Consider the following 19,930-nt stretch of genomic DNA (forward strand, 5'->3'; position numbering starts at 1 on the left):
TGACAGAAGGCGAGTTTCTGACGGAAGAGGGAGATATATTCTCCGACGGTACGAGTGCCCTGTCGGAGAGTTTCCAACTCTCTTGCTGCCTTCTCCTCCTTGTTTACGACGGTCCACATAACCCTCATGTCATTGACGATGCTGTCATATGACCCGGGGCGTCCGCTGAGCGCCATGGGGGTAATGCTTTCCGCCCATTTGGCTGCTGCTCCTCGGCAAAAGGAAACGAGACAGGTGCATTTCTGCTGTTCTGTCGCTCCTGGGTAACCGGTAAAGTATATGGCGAGCTGGGTGAGGAAGGTATCAATGTCGATGGAGTTCTTCTCACCTGTGAAGTCCATTGGTTTCGCCATTTTTAGATCAGAACCTGAGGTCCCAGATGTAGCGCCTGGGATCTTCGTCGTAGGTGAGTTCTGCAAATCCGAGATGTGGCTCTCCGCCACAGTCAAGGAGTTCTCCAGATCTCTTACCCTGATCTTCAGGTAATCGATCTCGTCGTCCGCATGCACTAGACCCGCCTGCAGCTCGTCGATCTCCTTCTGCAGACCGTCTATGAAGTGTCTGGTGTACTCTCTTTCTGTTATGACGACGGCGTTGATTGCGTGCGAAATGTCCTGATGGGTGATGATACTCGACCCGGGCCCGGAGATGCCGGAGGGTGCAGAAGGGCCTGCGGTTGGGGTGGTGGATGATTCTGCAGATGCTAATGGGTTTAATGGGTTTCTCCATCCTTGGGGGGCTGGAGAGTGGATTGCTTCCCTTGGTGGAGTCGTTACTCTCGGTATCGCTGGAGGAGCGTCGGTCACTTCCGTATCCTCGGAAACGACGATCCCAGTTTCTCCTAGATTCTCGGACATGGAAGAATCTACAAGAGGTATCCAAACAGGAAACAGAGTGAAGGAGTGCTTCTCTGGCCGCGACTAAGCGGGATCTGTATGGCGGGGCAATGATGACGGCGGTGCGAAGCGCGTATAGCGATTCGTCGACCTAAATGAACTCGAGAGGAGTTCACGAAGACGCGGTGAACTTTGGGTCTGCTTTCAGCACCCTAGGTTCCTATCGTAATGTATTTTTAGGGTTATAAGACCCGCGAGTGCCGTTCTGTTACGTAAGAAAGCAGATATTGTAGCGTACAGTCGGCAGGGTTTTGGGCCTGACTGTAGACGTGCGGAAACAGGACCTAAAGTCGCTGATCCTTATGAACTGGCGGCTCGTGTAAGACGAGGGCCTGGTCCACTTCTACTAAAAGACTAACGTAAAGAAACTGAGATACTAAAGCGCGTCGGGGAAATGATGAGTTGACAAAAAACGTGATCCGCGAGAATATTCTCGAGCAGAACAGCACGACGAAGTTCGTCGAGAACGGTGACGTCCAAGACAAAGTTCGAGTCGGAGTGGTAAAGTAGACTTAACCTAATGTTATGACCCACGTCCAACAGTAATGTTGAAGGAGAGCTCACGACCACTAGGACTCGGTCAGGGATGATGATGAGTAACAGGATTGGATTGAGCGTTGAACGTCTAGGTTACTACAACAGTAGAAACGAAGAGGTTAAGTCTAAGGAGCTCTTATGCTAACTACCCTACTTTTATACATAACATTGAATAGGAGTCTGAAAGAAATCAGCCAATAAGAAAAAGGTCGTACGACTACTGTGGATGACTAAAGATGACTCATGATATATAAGCAGATGAGTAAGACGGCAACTAAACAGAAACCCAAGTTCCGACCGGTTCTTCTTTGGGAATTGAGATTGTTCTAGCCCGTGGAGTAGGGGAACCAATCAGAGAAGTAACGGGTGACTTATGACGCGGAGTCACGTGACCGGCTCGGGTACTGGAAGTAGCCGAAGGAAAACCGAGAAACGAAAAATGGTTCGTATTAGGAATTCGTGACACTTTGTAGTTATCGAAGGAAAGAGTAGCAGGGGATGTTTCTTTGTCGATCTTGCAGAGAATCTGGGCTTTGAAAGTATCGAAGGGTTCGTCAAGATGAAGGGTCAAGATGGTGCTGGTACCACTCCATTTTTTGACATCATCCTTCTTGATTTCGGAATATGGCAGGATGAGCACATTGAATGTCACTTCACGAGCAGGTTCCACAGTTTCGATTGGCTTAGGTTCTGTTGGAGGAGCTTCAGAGTGTTTGGATGACACTGCTCCGACAAGAAGGTCATCAGTGGTGACATCGAAAAGTCAGTCACACGTGCATATATGCACTACCTTTTTTCTTCTTAGGCTTAGCAGCCTGCTTTGGAGGTGGAGAAGGATCTCGTACAGGTACTGGCACTGGCTCAGGGACAGGGCTCATTGCATCAAGTTCGCGATCGATGCTGTCGCGCATGGGGACTTGAGGCAGAGTTCCACGGTCTGCGAAGACTGTTGATGACCCACTCGATGATAGGGAGCTGGTGTCTGTGTCAGAGGACGTGATTTCAAGTATATCATCATCAGATTCATCAATGAACTCGGAGCTTTTGTACATCTGTTGCTGACGGCCCATGTTCCGGAGAAGGGCAGTGCCAGTGTGATGGCGGTGATGCGACAAAGTCCCTACAACTAAGTTAAATCTCACTAAGTCCTTTTTCGGCGCTCGTTGTTGTTGTATGTTTTCGATTTGCACCAGTGCCATTATATTTGCACACAGCTGTAATAGATAATTGAAAGGTTCAACGTTGAGAGAGCTCAGGCCATCGGCATAAACATTAAACTGACTAAGACGTAAATTTTGAGCCGTGAGAAAACCTGTGGGAACAGAGTACTAAAAACGTACGGATACTCATTTCTCTGCCAAAACTGAAAGCGTTGGTAAACTTGAGTGATTACGCCTAATACCCACTACTTACGTAGCGGGAATAAGAGATCTCCCTACTGTGATAACCAATTTCTGTGTGTGCTCAAGGCACTTCTCCACATTCGACATGACCGCGAGCTTCTTCGGGCGGGTTTAGGGAAAATCGAATTGGCCAATCGACCACGAGTTTGCCAGTCAGCGGCGTCCAAGCTCCATATCCACGCGAAGTGATCATTTACCCCGCTCGCCAACTTGTAGTACTTGTGGATCGATGCAGTTGGTCCCATCTGAGTAACCCTTTGACTCTCAGAAATGTTCTTGCGATCCCCGTCTCAGCCTTATTCTACCCTCAGGTGTGGTTATCCTGACTTTGATGGCTGCAGTTATTTCTGGCGATGACGAGAGAAACAATGTTTCTTCTTCAAGCCTATTGGTTGTTAAGTCCAGCGCAACTGCCCCTATTCGCAAGTAGTAGAAGACGACTTTGTGTTTGTTCCTCTGCTTGCAGCAGTCTCCGGTGCTACAATCTTGAAGGTCCGGAATCGATGCTGAGGTTGCTCGACTGGAAGACATTGGCAATGCGGAAAAAAATCAGAGTTACGAAGATGTGGACTTGGAATATCGACTCGATGTTACTATCTAGCGGTAGATTTCACATCCATGTCCATCCAAGTTTCCCCCGATTCTGCCTTCTGCCGCGCTGGTAGAACATATATGGTTCTGCCAGGCCAGTTCTGCCCACAACACTATTCGTGTCACGAGACCAAAAACAAGCTGATTGGCAGTCCTTCAAGTTGGCAATATTGATCTTGCTTCGCAAGGTGATACTTTGTTCCACGCCAAATTACCAATAGAGCTTCACCTGGTAGATCTTTCTGGCAGATATCATCTGTTCGAAGGGGAATGTCAATTTGTAGATGGTTGTTTCCCACACCGTCATGAAGACAATATTCAGCATATAAAAGCAAGGCGACTTCCCACTGTCCCCTTCAGATTTATCTTATCCCACATCACATCCTCAATGCGTTTCCACTTTATCCTCGCCGTTCTTGCTGCTCTGACAGTATCAATATCTGCAGCAACAATACCTGAGGATGTCCCGGCTGGGACATGCCCAAGCACTTGCCACCATAGTCGCGACTGCGCACCCTGCCATAACAGACATAAATGCGTGAGTACAAGTAGTCTGCGTCCTGTATTTGATCACATGACTCACCGGCATGGTAGTTCGCCTATGAATGCGAGTAAGTCGTGTTTTTGCTTTCACATCGGTGCAGTATGGTTGATGGCACGACACGTTACTAGTAGCGGAAATGTTTAACGTTGTGCGTTGTGACGGTTGCCTTGATCGAGTGACAAAGGAACCGATCATAATCGACGACGAAGAGTCCAGACCTAAGGTTATGAGTCTTGGCTTAATAGATATGACTTCAGAAGTGTCTTTTATCAAGGGCTCTTGCACTCACTAGCTATATAGACTCGCTATGAACTGTACAGACCCAAGTATGCTCCCAAATAACACCAGGCTGGTGTCTGGCGACTTTGCGCGAGTCTCTGTTTTGTTGTGCCGTCATCCAAATTCTAACAAACTGCTACTTGTCGTGGTGCCACAAATAAATGCATGTGACTTCAAAGACACAGTGATGAAATAGGCTGAGCGCACCAGCGGCAATTGACCCCACGCAAGAGTAACATCAACAACGGGTCCTGTATGGACGGGCCATCAAGTGAATAGGCGGTGAAAACGAGCCTCGGAGGCAGCAGAAGAGGATAAGGTGGTGATCTGTGTCGGTGTCGATCGCGACTGACAGGATGTGAGCGGATAATCGAGATTAGAGGAGTAGGCACTCACGTTCTCTCGTAGATCCATTTGTGAACGCGCCCGCGTCGAGGCCTGCGCCGAGGGAGAGCAATTGGGAGGTAGGGGCGATCGGAACTGCAAGGAAACACGTCGAGTTAAGTAACTGTGGAGGAAACGAGATAAGGAGACGTACTACATCTAGGAGATTACGAGGCTCGTTGTTGTAAATGGGAAGAACTAGTAACGTTCGTACGGGAAAAAGGATGGGGTTTGCGGAGGTAGCAAAGGAAAGTGGGTTGCTGTTGGCGCATTGTAGAGGGCGGCAGACTCATCAGGCGTTGTCGCTGGGTTATGACTAGGGTTCGGGGAATTTGAGGTGGGCAAATTTACCCTGCAAACTTAGCGCACTGGGGAAAAAAAGAGATTATGGACCGGTGGGAATGTTACACGTGACACGAACCTTAGATTCTATACAGATTATCACTGTATTTTGACTACAGAACCGCGAAATGATAACATGGTGTATATTGATGAAATCGCGTGCCCTTCGAAAGGAGCTCCGACAGTCTCCAGCGTCAATACATCGAACTCGTATAGGGGGAGTCATGTGAAAAGCTGAATGTATATGCGATAGGTGATAAGATCTCCCTGTTGTGATATCCAATTTCTGTGCGTGCTCAATTTGCGACATGACCGCGAGCTTCTTCGGGTCTAGGCTGCGCCCACCACAGTAGCACTAATGGCCCAGTCACGAGTTTGCCAGACGGCGGCAGTGTCCAAGCTCCATATCCGATCATTTACCCCGCTCGCCACTAGTGCTGATCAATGTAGTTGATCCCATCTGAGCGACCCTGTCAAAATGTTCTTGCGATCCCCGTCAAAACATCATGGCAGATGTGGTTATCCTGACTTTGATGGCTGCAGTTATTGTTATTTCTGGCGATGACGAGGGAAACAATACTTCTTCTCCAAGCCCATTGGCTGTTGAGTCCAGTGCAACTGCCCCTGTTCGCAAGCAGAGGAAGACGACTTTGCATTTGTTCCTCTGCTTGCAGCAGTCTCCGGTGCTACAATCTCGAAGGCCCGGAATCGATGTCATTTGATGACATTGATGCTGAGGTTGCTTGACTGGAAGACATTGGCAATGCGGAAAAAATCAGAGTTACGAAGATGCGGACTTGGAATATCGACTCGATGTTACTATCGAGTGGTAGATCTTACATCCATGTCCATCCAAGTTTCCTCCGATTCTACCTTCTTCCGCGCTGGCAGAACATATATGGTTCTGCCAGGCCAGTTCTGCCCACAACACTATTCGTGTCACGAGACCAAAAACAAGCTGATTGGCAGTCCTTCAAGTTGGCAATATTGATCTTGCTTCGCAAGGTGATGCTTTGTTCCACGCCAAATTACCGATAGAGCTTCACATGGTAGATCTTTCTAGCAGATATCATATGTTCGAAGGGGAATGTCAATTTGTAGATGGTTGTCTCCCACACCGTCATGAAGACAATATTCAGCATATAAAAGCAAGGCGACTTCCTACTATCCCCTTCAGATTTATCTTATCCCATATTACATCCTCTCAAGCAATGCGTTTCCACTTTATCCTCGCCGTTCTTGCTGCTCTGACAGCATCAATATCTGCAGCAACAATACCTGACAATGTCCCGGCTGGGACATGCCCAACCATTTGCCACCATAACTGGGAGTGTTCACCCTGCAAAAAGACTCATAAATGCGTGAGTATGAGTAGTTTGCGTCCTGTATTTAACCACATGACTCACTGGCGTGGTAGAGAGCCTATGAATGCGAAGTGAGTCGTGTATCTGCTTTCACATCGGTGCAGTATGGTTGATGGCACGACGTGTTACTAGTAGTAGCTTGTTGCTGAGTTAACCAACGTTGTGACGGTTGCCTTGATCGAGGAGCAAAGGAACCGGTCACGATCGACGAAGAGTCCGGACCTAAGGTTACGAGTCTTGGCTTAATATATGTGACTTCAGAAGTGTCTCTTATCACGGGCTCTTACACTCACTAGCTATATAGACTCGCTATGAACTGTACAGACCCAAGTATTGTCCCAAATAACACCAGGCTGGTGTCTGGAAACTTTGCGCGAGAGTCTCTGGTTCGTTGTGCCGTCATTCAACGGCTAACAAACTTCTACTTGCCGTGGCACTACAAATAAATGCATGAGACTTCAAAGACACGGTGATGAAATAGGCTGAGTGCACCAGCAATTGACTCCACGCAAGAGGAGCATAAACAACGGGTCCTGTATAGACAGGCCATCAGGTGAATATGCGGTGAAAGCGAGCCTTGGAGACAGTGGAAGAAGATAAGGTGGTGGTCTGCGTTGGTGTCGATCGAGACTGACAAGATGGAGCGGATAAGCGAGATTAGAGGAGTAGGCACTCAAGTTCTCTCGTGGATCCATCTGTGAACGCGGGCCTACGCCGAGGGAGAGCAATGGGAGGTGGGGGCGATCGGAACTACAAGGAAACATGACGAGTTACGTAACCGCATATAGGAGATCACGAGGCTCATCGTTGTGAATGGGAAGACTTAGTAACGTTCGTACGGGAAAAAAGATGGAGTTTGTGGAGGTAGCAAGGAAAGTGGGTTGCTGTTAACACACTGTAGGCAGAGGGCGGCAGACATGAGGTGTTGTCGCTGGGTTATGGTGCATGGAAAAACATGTTGTGTCGGACTCCTGAGACGATGGCATCAGTGGAGTGGTGTAGACTAGTAAAAAGATGGGATGTGTATATCGAGTAGAGTAAGAATGTTGGGTGGAGTGTTGCATATATGAATCTTTTTGTCACTCTGGGTGGTGTAAGCCATTTTGCGTGAGTTGCCAGGTGGGAAGATAATGTAGAAGGGTTTCTGAACGCTGAACGAGCCGGGGAGCTGACGGGACTCGAAAGCCCAGAGCTTGATGGTATTGTCGTCCGAAGCGCTAGCGAGGAGAGCACAATCGAATGAAAGTGTCAGATGGCGAATAAGACCAGTGTGCCCTTTGAAAGGAGATCCGACAGTCTCCAGCGTCGACCCATCGAACTCGTAGATTGTCATGGGGTCGCACTCTGAATTGGAAGTTTCATACTTGTTACTTCTCCGCCAATGCGTTTCCCTACTGATATCCAAGGTCTGTGTCTCGACATCCCACACCTCAAGATGCTTTCCTACAATTGAGAGCACTGCGAATTTCTTCGAGTTTTGCGAGAATCGAACTGCGCCCACCATATAAGCACTCTTGAATAGAGCAGCCACGAGTTTGCCAATGGCAAGGCTCCATATCCGTGCGGTGAATTCTTCTGCCCCGCTCGCCAGCAGCATGCTATCCGCGGAGATATCGATGTAGGTGATCCGCCTTGAGTGGCCTTCAAAAAATTTCACGATCCCCGTCTCAACATCTCGGGCTTTGAGAAGCTCCCCGGTGACCACATCTCCACTAGCAGTGACAACCCATCGACCATCTCTAGATACCGTCACCACAAATACTTGGTGCTCACAAATATCCGGCGCATCTTCGATCTCATTCCCTGCCTCTAGGTCCCAGCGACGAGTGGTTTGATCCCATGATCTGCTGATCATTCGCCTGCCATCCGGAAAGAATGAAATGGATGGAATCCTACATATTTTTGTGACCCTCCAAGGTCAAAACGGGTGTCAAAATCGACTCATGTGCTGCTGCTGCAGTGGGCGATGTTGATCTGGAAGTCATTGCTCGTGTCTTCGCCAGCGAATTTGGCAAAGATGCGCAAGGTTTCGGACGTGTTCGAACCACCGCTGGTGAGGTCTTATTGAGTACTGTGGCCTCACTTAATTTCGAAGCTGCCAAACTCGTCAGCAATTTGCCTGATAAAGCCGATTGTGAGTTCATCAGCGCTGAAGATTTAGATGGTTTTCATGTCACTTACCAAGAGGGCAGCAGGCAGGATTGATTTCCGAAAATCTTCCAGTGCCACTCCTTATATCTCGTAACACGCCCCTTCTGCATGGCAGCTGTGCACAGCGTTGTTTTTCACCTTCCTTCTGATGCTTTTCTGTGTGAGTCGCTGTGGTGATGTGTTGAATCTTGATCATACACTGATCGAGATACGCCCTGTGCAAACATATGATTTCCTCAAAAAGTACGCTGAGTATAGTCAGAAGTTGGCACGGCAGTGATGTAGCGCTAGGCCTAGGGACGTATCAATGCCAGGTAATGATATTTGAAGAAATTTATACTTAGGTATCGAAGCAGGGAGCTTGGCACTACACTGTGTTACAGGATGCATGACGAGAACTCCGGGGCTCCATGGAGCGTGCAATAGCTGAGAAGGATGAATTGGAGATACACGCACCAGAGTGAGCAATACCAGTTCAGAGATGTGTTGATACCTCATGGAAGCCGACAGTACGGAAAGGCGCATACACTCGCCACGGAGGCAGGTGCAGCGTCTGAGAAGGTGCAATTCGAGGGTCAGTTCGCAAAACGCAGAGCCATTCCACGGGACCTAAGTGGAGATCAAAAACACCCAGACACGCACAGACACAACGGATCGCGTCGTTAGATTCAACTCTGATGCAGATGCAAAACGAACGCATACGATGGGTGATAACCATGGAAACTAAATATGTCAGCGAAAACAGTTTAGCAGCATCCACAAAAACGGCCTCTTCCATGCACTCCGGCATTAGTCTGGGCTCCTGCGGATGATGGTCGTGATTTCTGGTCCGGAACAAAGTCTTGATCACGTATTGAGTCATCATCATCCTGGGCGGGAGCACCCGCTGCAGCGTGACGCTGCAAATCCATGCACAAGACCTCAAAGACACAGTGGTGAAAATCAGCTGAGCGCACTAAATCACCCCACGCGAGAGGAACATAAAGAATAGCTGGCGGAGTATGGCCTGCACGAACAGGCCACCAGGTGAATATGCGGTGTAGGCCAACACTGGAGGCAGCGGGAGAGGATAAGGTAGTGGGCGGTGCTGGTGTGGGTCGAGACTGACAAGATGTGAGTGAATAAATGGTAACTAGACACTCACGTTGTCGCGGAGATTCCTATGTGAATGCCCGAGTCGAGGCCTGCGCCAAGGGAAAGCGATTGGAAGGTAGGACCGATGTAGCAGGGAACTGCAAGGAGATACGTCAAGTCAGCTGCGAATGAAATAGGCACGAAACATACATCTAGAGGACTACGTGACTGATCATTCCGAACAGGAGGAACTGCATTCGCGCAGGAAGAACGAAGAAGTTTGCGGAGGTGACGAAGGAAAGGGGATTGCTCTACTGTAGACAGTTGTCTTTGCGGGTGGGGGCCGGGAAGTCTGACAGACGATATCGCTGGGTTGCAACGCGCGGCGTGGCGCGTCGTGTCGGACTGCAATAATGGGATTAACAGAGTGGCGTTGATGAGTAGGATCACTGAGCAAATTAGCGAGTTTTGGATCTTTAGGTGTACTGGTCTACACGACAGTGTTAGTGCACAGACGGATAAATATATGCGCGTGAATGCATACATTAGCTTCCTGGGCACAGATGCTGGTATGAATGTCGGTTGGAGCGTCGCATACGTGGCGCTGCAAATCAATGCATGAGACCTCAAAGAAGCGGTGATAATCAACTGAGCGCACCAATTCACCCCACGCGAGAGGAACATCAACAATATGTGGCGGAGCATGACCTGCACGAACGGGCTACCAGGTGAATAGGCCATGTAAGCGATCCTTTGTGGCGGTGGCAGAGGATAAGGGGCACGTGGGTGGTGTTGGTGGGTGTCGAGGCTGGCAGGATGTGAGTGGGTGATGAAGATTAGAGGAGTAGACACTGACGTTCTCGCGGGAATCCAAATATGAATGCCCTTGAGTCGAGGCCTGGGCCGAGGAAAAACATGGTCTTAATTGGGGGGCGTGAGGTATGGCAGCCGACGTCACTGGATTACGACGCACGGCACGGCGTGTCGCGTCGGACTGCATTAATTACATGGATGGAGTTGTGTATATCGGTAAATCAATAAGAACACGCACATTGAGTAGATCAATATTTTTAGGTGCATTGGCCTGCAAGGATGTTAGCATACGAGCAATAAATCTATGCTGGTGAATGCATACGCTGCGTTTTTCTTACTGTACAAACAAGATGCTAACAAGGATATCCGGTGGAATGTTATAAGTATATGTAGATATTGGTCCCACTACAGGTGGTGTAAGCCAGTTGGCGTGAGTTGGGTGAAAGGATGATATGTTTGCCACTATCAACGTCAAATGAAGCCAGGAGTTGGCGAGACTCGAAGGCCCAGAGCTTGATGGTCTTGTCTTTGAAAGCGCTAGCGAGGAGAGCACCATCAAATGAAAGTACTAGACCATTGATGGTGCTGGTGCGCCCTTCGAAGGCCCAAGGCCCGACGATCCCCAGGGTCAACGCGTCAAACTCATGGATCGCTGTGACGGACTTGCGATCTGTGAAGTAGAACAGTGCGGCTACAATGGTCCCGTCCTTCGTTGTCCGGAACACTGGCACATGTGTCACAGGTAATATCATGATGAGAAGCATTGATCCTTGGTCACTAGATTTCGCTTCGACTGAGACCTCCCATTTCTGTGATTGGACATCCCACACCTCAAGCTTCAAGGTGCATCCCAACATCCGAAATGATTGCGAGTTTCTTTGAGTCTTGCGAAAATCGAAGTATACCCACACTGTCGGAGTCACTCTTGAATGGACCAGCCATGAGTTTGCCAGCGTCCAAGCTCCAGATTACTATATGTTCGTCTTCTGACCCATCCGCCAGGAGTGTGCCGTCCGCTGAGATATCGAGGCATTCGATGCAGTCTGCGTGGCCTTGGAATGTTTTCTTGTTCCCTGTCTCGACCTCACAGGCATTGAGCTCCCCGCTATCAGAATCTTCACAAGCAGTGACGAGCCATCGACTATTCCGTGATACCGCAACCTCATTTATGCCCTGTTCAAATACATCCCACAGCTTCTGAATCGCTTTACCCATATTCAGGTTCTATCATCGAGCGGTATTATCCCCTGATCCGCTGATCATCCGCTAGCCGTCCGGAGCGTATGCAATGGATCCAACATACTTTTCATGACCTTCCAAAGTCTTGATCGGGCTCAGATTTGATTTATTTGTTCCTGCAACGGGCTGCCTCGATGCAGAAGCCATAGGTCGTATGAGTATCTTCGATTGTGTTTCAACGTGTTTGAAGAACCGACGGTTCATGTGCTGTAAGTCTGATCCTAACAGTGTTGTCGAAGATGCCTAACACGTTCCAGAGCACTTTATCTGTGGAGACTGATTGTTAGTTCATCACCGCTGGAAATTCAAATAGTATTGATGGTACCAAGAGGCTAGCAAAGGGAAAGGGCGAAGAATCCACCCGTGCGTGTCTGACATCCTGCTCCAAATACGTTCACTTATCGTAACATGTCGCCCCTTCTGCAAGGCGGCTGTGCATCGCACAGCATTTGCCGTAAGTATACCCTTGCTTCTAAGATAGACCTCGTTCATACACCGGTTCATCACATGATCTAGCGTGACACCCCGATGAATTTACACCTAGCTCCATGTGTATGAACTCTGAGAAAATTTCGTTCTATGATTATGTGCGGAGAGTCTGTAGCAAGACATGCATGTAATTTTTATAATCTAACTTGGTGAACTGAGAGACGAGTAGTGTTTGTGAGTTCAAATGGTCTCAAGTGAGGTGACTGAGGTCACATATCAGGTCACGATGGTAAATTTGCCACGAAAATGCCTACTCCTCCCTCAAGTTGCTGAAAATAAACATTCTGAGGAGACAGCATTAATACTATAGTTCATCCTCACAGGATCATAAAATATATTTCGCTAATTCTCATCCGAAGCAGAGTTACAAGCCAAAGAATGCGTTCATGGCCTAAAGTCACGTGATGAAGGTGTATGAACGAGGTCTATCTTATGTATTCATCAAAGCTGCTTCTGACTTCTCTCAGTGTGTTTTTCGGCCCCCAGCCATCATGGGACCATGTCGGCGTTAGAGTGATAATCATCAATCCTAATAAGTAAGACCTATGTAGACCAACGAGCGCTAATTGAGTCACCATTTGTGGTGTCTTCTTGTGCATGTTCCTTCTGTGCTAAGTGTAGTAGTTCAATAGTGATTGGACTATCCGCACGAAGAACCATATCCTGTGACTCGGATGCTGCTGTACACCTTCATAGTTCATCGGCGCTGAAAATCCAGCTCGTTTTTGATGTTACCAAGAGGCTAGCAAATTGGCTGCAGGGCGATAGATTCACCATCAAAGGTACACATGTCTGAACTGACAAGTACACAAGAGGGAAGCGTGAATCGTGTTAGCATATATTGTGTGCGGACAGACTGTTTACATTCAAGTTTGAAAAGTCCGGAGGTGAGCCCGCATCTACTGTACAGTAGTAATATTAGTATACAGTACCGCATGTCGTTTATCTGGTCGATCTGTTTCATTACTGATAAATTTGAGAGAGAGAGAAATTCTATATTTATATACCGCAACAAACAAAGTGAGCTGTTAAGACGCGGTGCCCTGTTAGGGCTGTGCTGGGGAGTGTTGTAACAGGGTGAGGGATGTAGGTATAGTACGAATAGCCAAGCGGTCCGCGTTTGATGAGTTTTGGTGTGCGTGTGGGCTCGTTTGGTGTCCAGGCTTAGTATAATATGATACACTTTCTCTCCTTCCTCCTCCTTCTGATCTCTCCTCGTCTCCTCCTTCCCTCGTCACTTCCTTCTTTGCCCTTACTCAGGCTTCTGTCCCTCTCCTTTCTTCCCAGTCTCCTTCTCGTTCCAGTGCGACCTTCTTGAATGCGCTGGATTCTTGAATAAACTTCGCTAGTGCCTTTATGCCCTTCTCCGTACCCAAAATTTCGTTGAGTATGATGTTGTGTGATACCTCACGCAGATGGATGCGTTGTCGCGCAAATAGTGGGCAGTCACGTATGATATGTTCTCGTGTTTGACGTGGTTCTCCACATGGGCAGAGGGTGGGTTCGGTTGGAACGAATGCAGCGTAGTATTCTCCCATGAATCCGTGTCCTGTGCGGCATTGTATAAGACGGCCGTATACTTCTCGAGGAGTGTGAGTGAAATGTTGGCGGGGTTTGAGCGTTGGTGGGAGTCGATTTGCGAGAGCGAAGCGTCCAGTCTGTGCTGCCACGTCTCTATTCCAACTCTCTGTCCATTTCTGCAAGATCCCTTCCTTGTTTCTTCGGCGCGCATTTGCATAGGTCGAGTGGTACGAGTCGTTACGTCCAGTGGCTTCTTTTGCAAGCTCGTCGGCACGTTCGTTGCCGATGATGTTGTGATGTCCTGGGATCCATGCAATTTGGACATGATGGAGGGGGGATGTGGTTAGGTAGTCTTCGATCGAGCGTCTGATCTGTAATGCAATGTATTGTGAGGGTCCGGGTGCAGCTGCATATGCAGCCTGCACCACAGAGTTGTTATCGACGTAGAAATGTAAATGGGTCACCTGGGAATTTTGCGCGAAGCTGATAGCTCGCGATATTGCTCGAAGGAGCGCTACCATCTCTGCATCATACACCTCTGCTTTGGGACCCATTCCTTCCTGACCCCAGAAGACTTCTCTTCCTCTGTGATAGCCGGCCCATCCTGCTCCAGCTCTTTCCTCCTCTCTGACTGATTGTTTCGATCCGTCTGAGTAAACGAGAAGGTGCGTGTCCTCCGTTCGTAGATTACGAGCGGTTTGTATGTGCGCTTTGGCGGCTTCTTTCTTGCCTCCTCTTTGCTTGTCCGAGATCGTTAGGCGGCCGCGGTACGTTTCCTTCGTGTTTGCCCAAGGTGGCAGCGCAAATATGTTGATGCGTTCCGCGTTCGGGGATGCTCGTTTTGACAGACGGGTGAGTCTGGTCGATTTTGGTGGTTTGCGGCTGCGAGGACGGTATTTGTCGGTGGGAAGAGCGGGTGGGGGGTCAGCGAGGTTAAATTGTCGCCAGGGTTGATCAAGTCTCTGTAGGATTGGGTTGAACGAGGGGAGTTTGAGTAGTCGAGTGGCGGCGTTATCGTTTGCGTGTTCGAGGAAGAGGTTGATGGGGGGGATTGATGTCTCTATTTCTAGGGCCTTTATTGGGGTGGTTCGGAAAGCGGCACAGATATGTCTAAGGGATTTGTTTTGGACGCGGGTAAGCATGTTTGCATGGGTTTTCACGCCCGTCCACCAAACGGGGCTTGCGTATGTCATTACACTGCGGACACAAGCCGAGTATACAGTTCTCAATAGTGATTGCGAGAGACCTCTTACCGTATTTGCAAGCATTTGTAGTCCTTGGGCGATATTTTCCGCTTTGCCTGCCAGTTCACATACATTCCTGCGAAAAGAGAGTTTAGAGTCGAAATATATACCAAGCCATTTGATACAGTCACGGGGGTTAATTGTCACCTGTCCTTCGTCACTAGGCAGCAGGATAGGTGGTCGATCCGGTGCACGACGCCATGTGAAATGGATGAGCTCAGATTTGTCAATTTCCGCCATCAGTCCAGCTTCGCGAAGCCAATTGTTCACAAAAATGAACTCCTCCCGGAGTATTGCGACATTGTTCTCCAAGGATGGAGAGGAGACATATAAGTTTCCATCATCGATGTAGCATGCTAATGTGGTCGGTGTGGCTTTGTCCGGGCGTAATTCACGAGCTCGAGTTTTCGCATTGTAGGCTTCGTTTAGTGGGCTTGTGCAGATAATCGAAAGGGCCGGTGATATTGGGGATCCTTGAGGTATACCGTTTTCGACTGGTTCCGATGGTGACAGTACTCCGTCCAGGCAGATTGCTGCTTGTCGTTCGCTGAGGAAGGATTTCACCCACTTTACCATAGGGAGCGGTAGGTGCTTGTCCCGAAGTATTCGGAGTAGCCGTGTATGATTGACGAAGTCGAAGTATCCTTTGATGTCGAATGTGATGCACGACGTGACAAGTCCGTGATTACGGGCTGCTTCGATATCATGAACGAATGATAGGGCTGCGTCGACTGTGGAGCTTCCTGGGCGGCCTCCGAACTGTGAAGAAGGTACCAGCAGATATTTTGCTGTGAGATATGCTAATCTACTTGCCTGTACGCTTTCGAGGACTTTTCCAAGACATTCCTCTAGCTGGATTAGTCTATAGGCTCTCGGGTTCGAATAGTCTGGTTTTCGGGGCTTGCGCAGGGCTACTGCGATTGTGCGTCGCCAGGCGATGGGATGGTAGCCTACATTTGCGCAGCGTGAGATTAGTAAGTAGATATATTCCGATGCAACCTCCCAGGCCCATCGGAGAGCCATGTAGTTGATTTGGCTGGGTCCAGGAGCTTTTTTGCGATTTGGTCGGTATATACCATTCTTCACTTCGGCATATGTTATGGGTTCCCATGGGATGTCATCCGGGAGGTCCTGTTCTAAATCTGGTGCAGCTAAGTCTAGATTCGGGGGCGGTTGGAACAGTTCACCTCGTAGTGTAGCACACTTTTCCTCATGTGTTATTGCCATGTTTTGACCGTTGTTTCGTCTGAGTGGTGGCGTGGGGTAGTTTCTTATCCCTTTGGGCCATCGAGTGAAATTCCAGACGTCATCGGGAGTGGCTTTTCCCAGAGTCTCGTTTGCCCACTGTCGTTTAGCAAGGCGTGTCTTCCGTTTGAACTGATTGCGTAGTTGGCGGATCTGTTGGATAAGGTCGTGGTCAGCAAAACCTGTATCGATGAGATGTTGTCTAGCCCTTTCACGAGTTTCTGCAATGCGGTTGAGTGATTGCGTGAGGTCGGGAGTCCACCATGGTTTCGCATGTGCACTAGATTTGCGGATGGGGACCGAGCTTTCTGTTGCTTGCACCAGTGCATCTTGTAGTGCTGTGGTAGCTCTTTCAATATCATCAATATTAGGAAGAGTTGAAACACGTAGCGGTATCCATGCGTCTTCTCTATCCGTCAGTTCTCTCATGAACGCTCCTTTCCATGCTTTGATCGTGTCTTCATCGATATCTTTCCAATTGAATCGTTGAGCCGTGATATTCTCGATGGGGACACGTTCATGGTCTAGTGTCCATGTGAGCGCTGCGTGGTCTGATCCGTAGGCTTTACCGTAGTCGATTGACCAGTCCTTGATCGTGTCGAGTTCGTATGCTCTGTCGTTGATGAATGTTAGGTCCAAGACCGACGAGGATTCACCGTCGTGTGCGAAGTATGTTGTTGCCCCACGTTCGTTTAGCATGATGAATCCCTGGTCAGTTAGCCAGTCAACGAAAGCTTCTGCACGAGGATTGGGGTTCTCAGCTGTGTTTGACCACATTGGGTGGTGTAGGTTCATATCTCCCGAGATGATGACCGGTATTCCGTTTGGTAGTTCGATGTTGAAAAGACGGTCTGCTGACCAGTTCAATGGATCCTCGCCTGCTTTCTGGTTGTACATATTTACAAGTATTGTAGGCGGATGTGTTCCTTGGTTGATCTGTAAAATTTGTATGTCAGCATCCATTGCGAGATCAGAACGAAGGGTAACCATGAAGTCAGGTCTGTTTTTGATGTATGCCATGACTCGAGGAATGACATTCGGGGGAACAGACGGTAATGGTAGGATTGGTTGCCATCCGGTTAACGACGCTGGGCCCTTTGTGTTATTTCCGATGTCACCATACCATGGTTCCGTTATGAGCAGGATGTCATAATCACGGACGGCGTTGTTGAGTAATGCATGGCAGACTATATTTGAACGGTTAGTGTTGAGTTGAATCATACTGATAAATTTGATAAATCTGTTGACTCTCTCTGTTGATGGGCGGTCTTGAGGATCAGCAGACCAGCATTGCTCCATAAAATACCAATACTTGTTAGGCAGTGCAGGATAACGAGATCGAGAAGGATTTTCCGACTTGGCTATGCATAGGATGATGGCTGCATCGTTTGAAAGGTGATGATAGGGAATTTTGTTGGTGAGGACCTAAAAACGGAGGTAATGATATCATTAAGAGGTTGGATTTACCACGGACGTACCTGTAACATAATACCACCGAACGAATATATGTCACTCCTCTTGCTTGGCCGCACTTGAGATCCATCCTCCCCCTCTACAAGCAGCTCAGGAGCCATCCATCTCAAGTTACCTTTGAGTGTGGAAGTCCAGGACGCCTGAGAGGCGCTTATAACCTCAGAATACATCAAGGAAAGGCCGAAGTCGGCAACGCAAGCAGTACCGTCACCATGGATGAGTACATTGGGCTGGAACTCACACCTCGATAAAATTGAAGTTATTGAGAAGGGTCGAGCTTACCCCATTAAAGTCACCGTGGATGACACTGTTGACATGAACTGCAAGGGATAGTTACGACTCTAGACGGGCATTGACAAACACTAGCACATACGATACTGCAGACCAGCTATGATATCCCTGAGCTGAGATTGTCATCAGTCTGTCGGCTACATGGAATACATGGGATGACTTACGATCTGGAACCGTCTAACGAGAGTAAGAGTCTCACCCTCGTGATTCAGATAGGTTGTCAGATTTCCATTTTCCGCCCAAGGACTGACAATTGCTGTAAATGGGCCGAAGCCAGATGTATAACCGTAGACGGGCAAAATATTTGCATGCTTGAGACCGGCGCATATTCTGAGCTCACGCTGTATCCTCTGCAAAGTGCCAACCTCTGGTGTGAGTAATACATGCAGGGCTGTCGCAAGTTGCTCACCTTCATCTTTTTCTCCTTTGCTGCACCAATGTGATCAACACCATAAACCTGCAATGCTTTCACTGCGACCTGTCCGATGATCAGTTTTATACAGATGGACAGACAAAACATTGCAAACGAACCTTGATTGATTTGTGATGCATGCGAAAGGTACACTTCCATATCTCACCGAATCCGCCACGGGCAACAGGGTAGTCTGAGTCCTTGGTAATGTATTTTGCGAGGTCCTGGAGCATCGCTTCAGGAGGGGGTTGCTGAGGGTTTGTTGTAGAGGATCGTCTTTGCGGTCGAGGGCCGAAAGATATGACAGGCTTCACTGGGTTGCGACGTACACTAGGTACTTGTTTTTCAGGCTCAAAGATTCCGGGCGGGATGTCGCCTATGTAGATCTTGGTTCCGTGCCAGGTCGTTACAGCGAGTTGGAGCGAGTTGGGTGAGAGGATAATGCGGTAGGGATCCTGAATGTTCTCGACAGAACCGAGGAGCTGGCGGGACTCGAAGGCCCAGAGCTTGATGGTCCCGTCGACGGAAGCGCTAGCAAGGAGAGCACAATCCAATGAAAGTGCGAGACCACGAACAGCCATTGTGTGGCCTTCGAAGGGAGTTCCGACAGTCTCCAGCGTCGACGGGTCGAACTCATAGATCGTCCTGGCATCGTCATCCGTGAAGCTGAATGCGGCTATGATGGTTTTGTCCTTCGTTGTCCAGAACAACGGTGCGTATGTCGTAGTTGCTAGAGCTTCATGACATTTTCCCATCCTGACATCCAATTTCTGTGTTTTGACATCCCATACCTCGAGGCACCTAGCCGCATGTGAGATGACTGCGAGCTTCTTCAAGTCTTGTGAAAATCGGACTGCGCCCACTAAACCATGACATTTGAATGGACCAGCTACGAGTTCCCCAGTGTCAAAGTTCCATATCCGCGCTGTCTCATCCAACGTCCCGCTCGCTAGGAGCGTGCTATCCTTGGAGATGTCGATGCAGCTAATCCATGGTGAGTGACCTTCAAATGTTCTCACGATCCCCGTCTCGACATCACGAGCTTTGAGCTCCTCATGAATGTCTCCACCAGCAGTGACAACCCATCGACCATTCTTTGATACCGCAACTGCAAACACTCCCTGCTCACAAACGTCCCGCGCCTCCTTGCACTCATTCCCCGCTTGCAGGTCCCATCGCCGAGCAGTCTTGTCGTATGATCCACTAACTATTTGCTTGCCATCTGGAAAGTAGGATATGGATGGAATACCCTCTTCATGACCCTCCAATGTCATCATGATTGGTATCCCAATCAATTTTCTTGCCGATCTGGAAGCCATGGCCTGCGTCCTCGCCAGCGAAATTAGTACAAGGTTTTATTTGCACAGATTCGAAACACCTCTGTGAGGTCTTCTCGTGTTGACGTTGATGGAGATTTTTGAAGTTGCCTAACTTGTTCAAGAGCTATGGCTATTTGCCTGCCGAAGCAGACCGTAGGTTATGGAACTTCGAAGTTCGGATAGTTTTGATGTTACCAAGATGCTAGCAATGGGGAAGGCGAGGATTGAGCGTGTGAGTGTCTGGACTCTGGAACACCCTTCTCATATCCCCTAACATATCCTTTCGAAGTTATGTATGCTAGCTGTGCGGGCAATGCAC

The 19,930-nt window shown here is 48.7% G+C and overlaps 4 protein-coding genes across 4 annotated transcripts; all 4 read right to left on the bottom strand.

Moving 5' to 3' along the window:
* Positions 1-1,707: 1,707 nt before the first annotated feature.
* EDB91DRAFT_1243204 (uncharacterized protein) lies at positions 1,708-2,503 on the bottom strand (the record flags this gene model as incomplete). Its single annotated transcript, XM_041322263.1, has 2 exons — positions 1,708-2,156; positions 2,224-2,503. The coding sequence occupies 2 exons, from the start codon at positions 2,501-2,503 to the stop codon at positions 1,708-1,710; spliced, it is 729 nt and encodes a 242-aa protein (XP_041182521.1).
* Positions 2,504-7,006: 4,503 nt separating this feature from the next.
* Positions 7,007-8,611, bottom strand: EDB91DRAFT_515909 (WD40-repeat-containing domain protein). The gene is made up of 2 exons (XM_041327545.1): positions 8,522-8,611; positions 7,007-8,459 (listed from the first exon to the last, which is right to left on the bottom strand). The coding sequence occupies exon 2, from the start codon at positions 8,193-8,195 to the stop codon at positions 7,344-7,346; it is 852 nt and encodes a 283-aa protein (XP_041182522.1). The 5' UTR covers positions 8,196-8,459; positions 8,522-8,611; the 3' UTR covers positions 7,007-7,343.
* Positions 8,612-9,100: 489 nt separating this feature from the next.
* Positions 9,101-11,593, bottom strand: EDB91DRAFT_1243206 (uncharacterized protein; the record flags this gene model as incomplete). The annotated part of the gene is made up of 13 exons (XM_041322264.1): positions 9,101-9,214; positions 9,274-9,390; positions 9,456-9,594; positions 9,636-9,747; positions 9,809-10,055; positions 10,110-10,169; positions 10,224-10,286; positions 10,348-10,373; positions 10,422-10,485; positions 10,539-10,559; positions 10,617-10,649; positions 10,849-11,214; positions 11,288-11,593. The coding sequence occupies 13 exons, from the start codon at positions 11,591-11,593 to the stop codon at positions 9,101-9,103; spliced, it is 1,668 nt and encodes a 555-aa protein (XP_041182523.1).
* Positions 11,594-16,985: 5,392 nt separating this feature from the next.
* EDB91DRAFT_1195276 (kinase-like domain-containing protein) lies at positions 16,986-19,285 on the bottom strand (the record flags this gene model as incomplete). Its single annotated transcript, XM_041320580.1, has 7 exons — positions 18,412-19,285; positions 18,290-18,358; positions 18,045-18,230; positions 17,963-17,993; positions 17,872-17,909; positions 17,595-17,819; positions 16,986-17,541 (listed from the first exon to the last, which is right to left on the bottom strand). Coding segments are annotated over exons 1-7 (1,740 nt in total), but the record flags the coding sequence as incomplete, so codon positions are not given.
* Positions 19,286-19,930: the final 645 nt, after the last annotated feature.

Source organism: Suillus paluster (assembly GCF_016628075.1).
Source record: "Suillus paluster strain FC165 chromosome Unknown EDB91scaffold_4, whole genome shotgun sequence".
NCBI classification, from domain to species: Eukaryota; Fungi; Basidiomycota; class Agaricomycetes; order Boletales; family Suillaceae; genus Suillus; species Suillus paluster.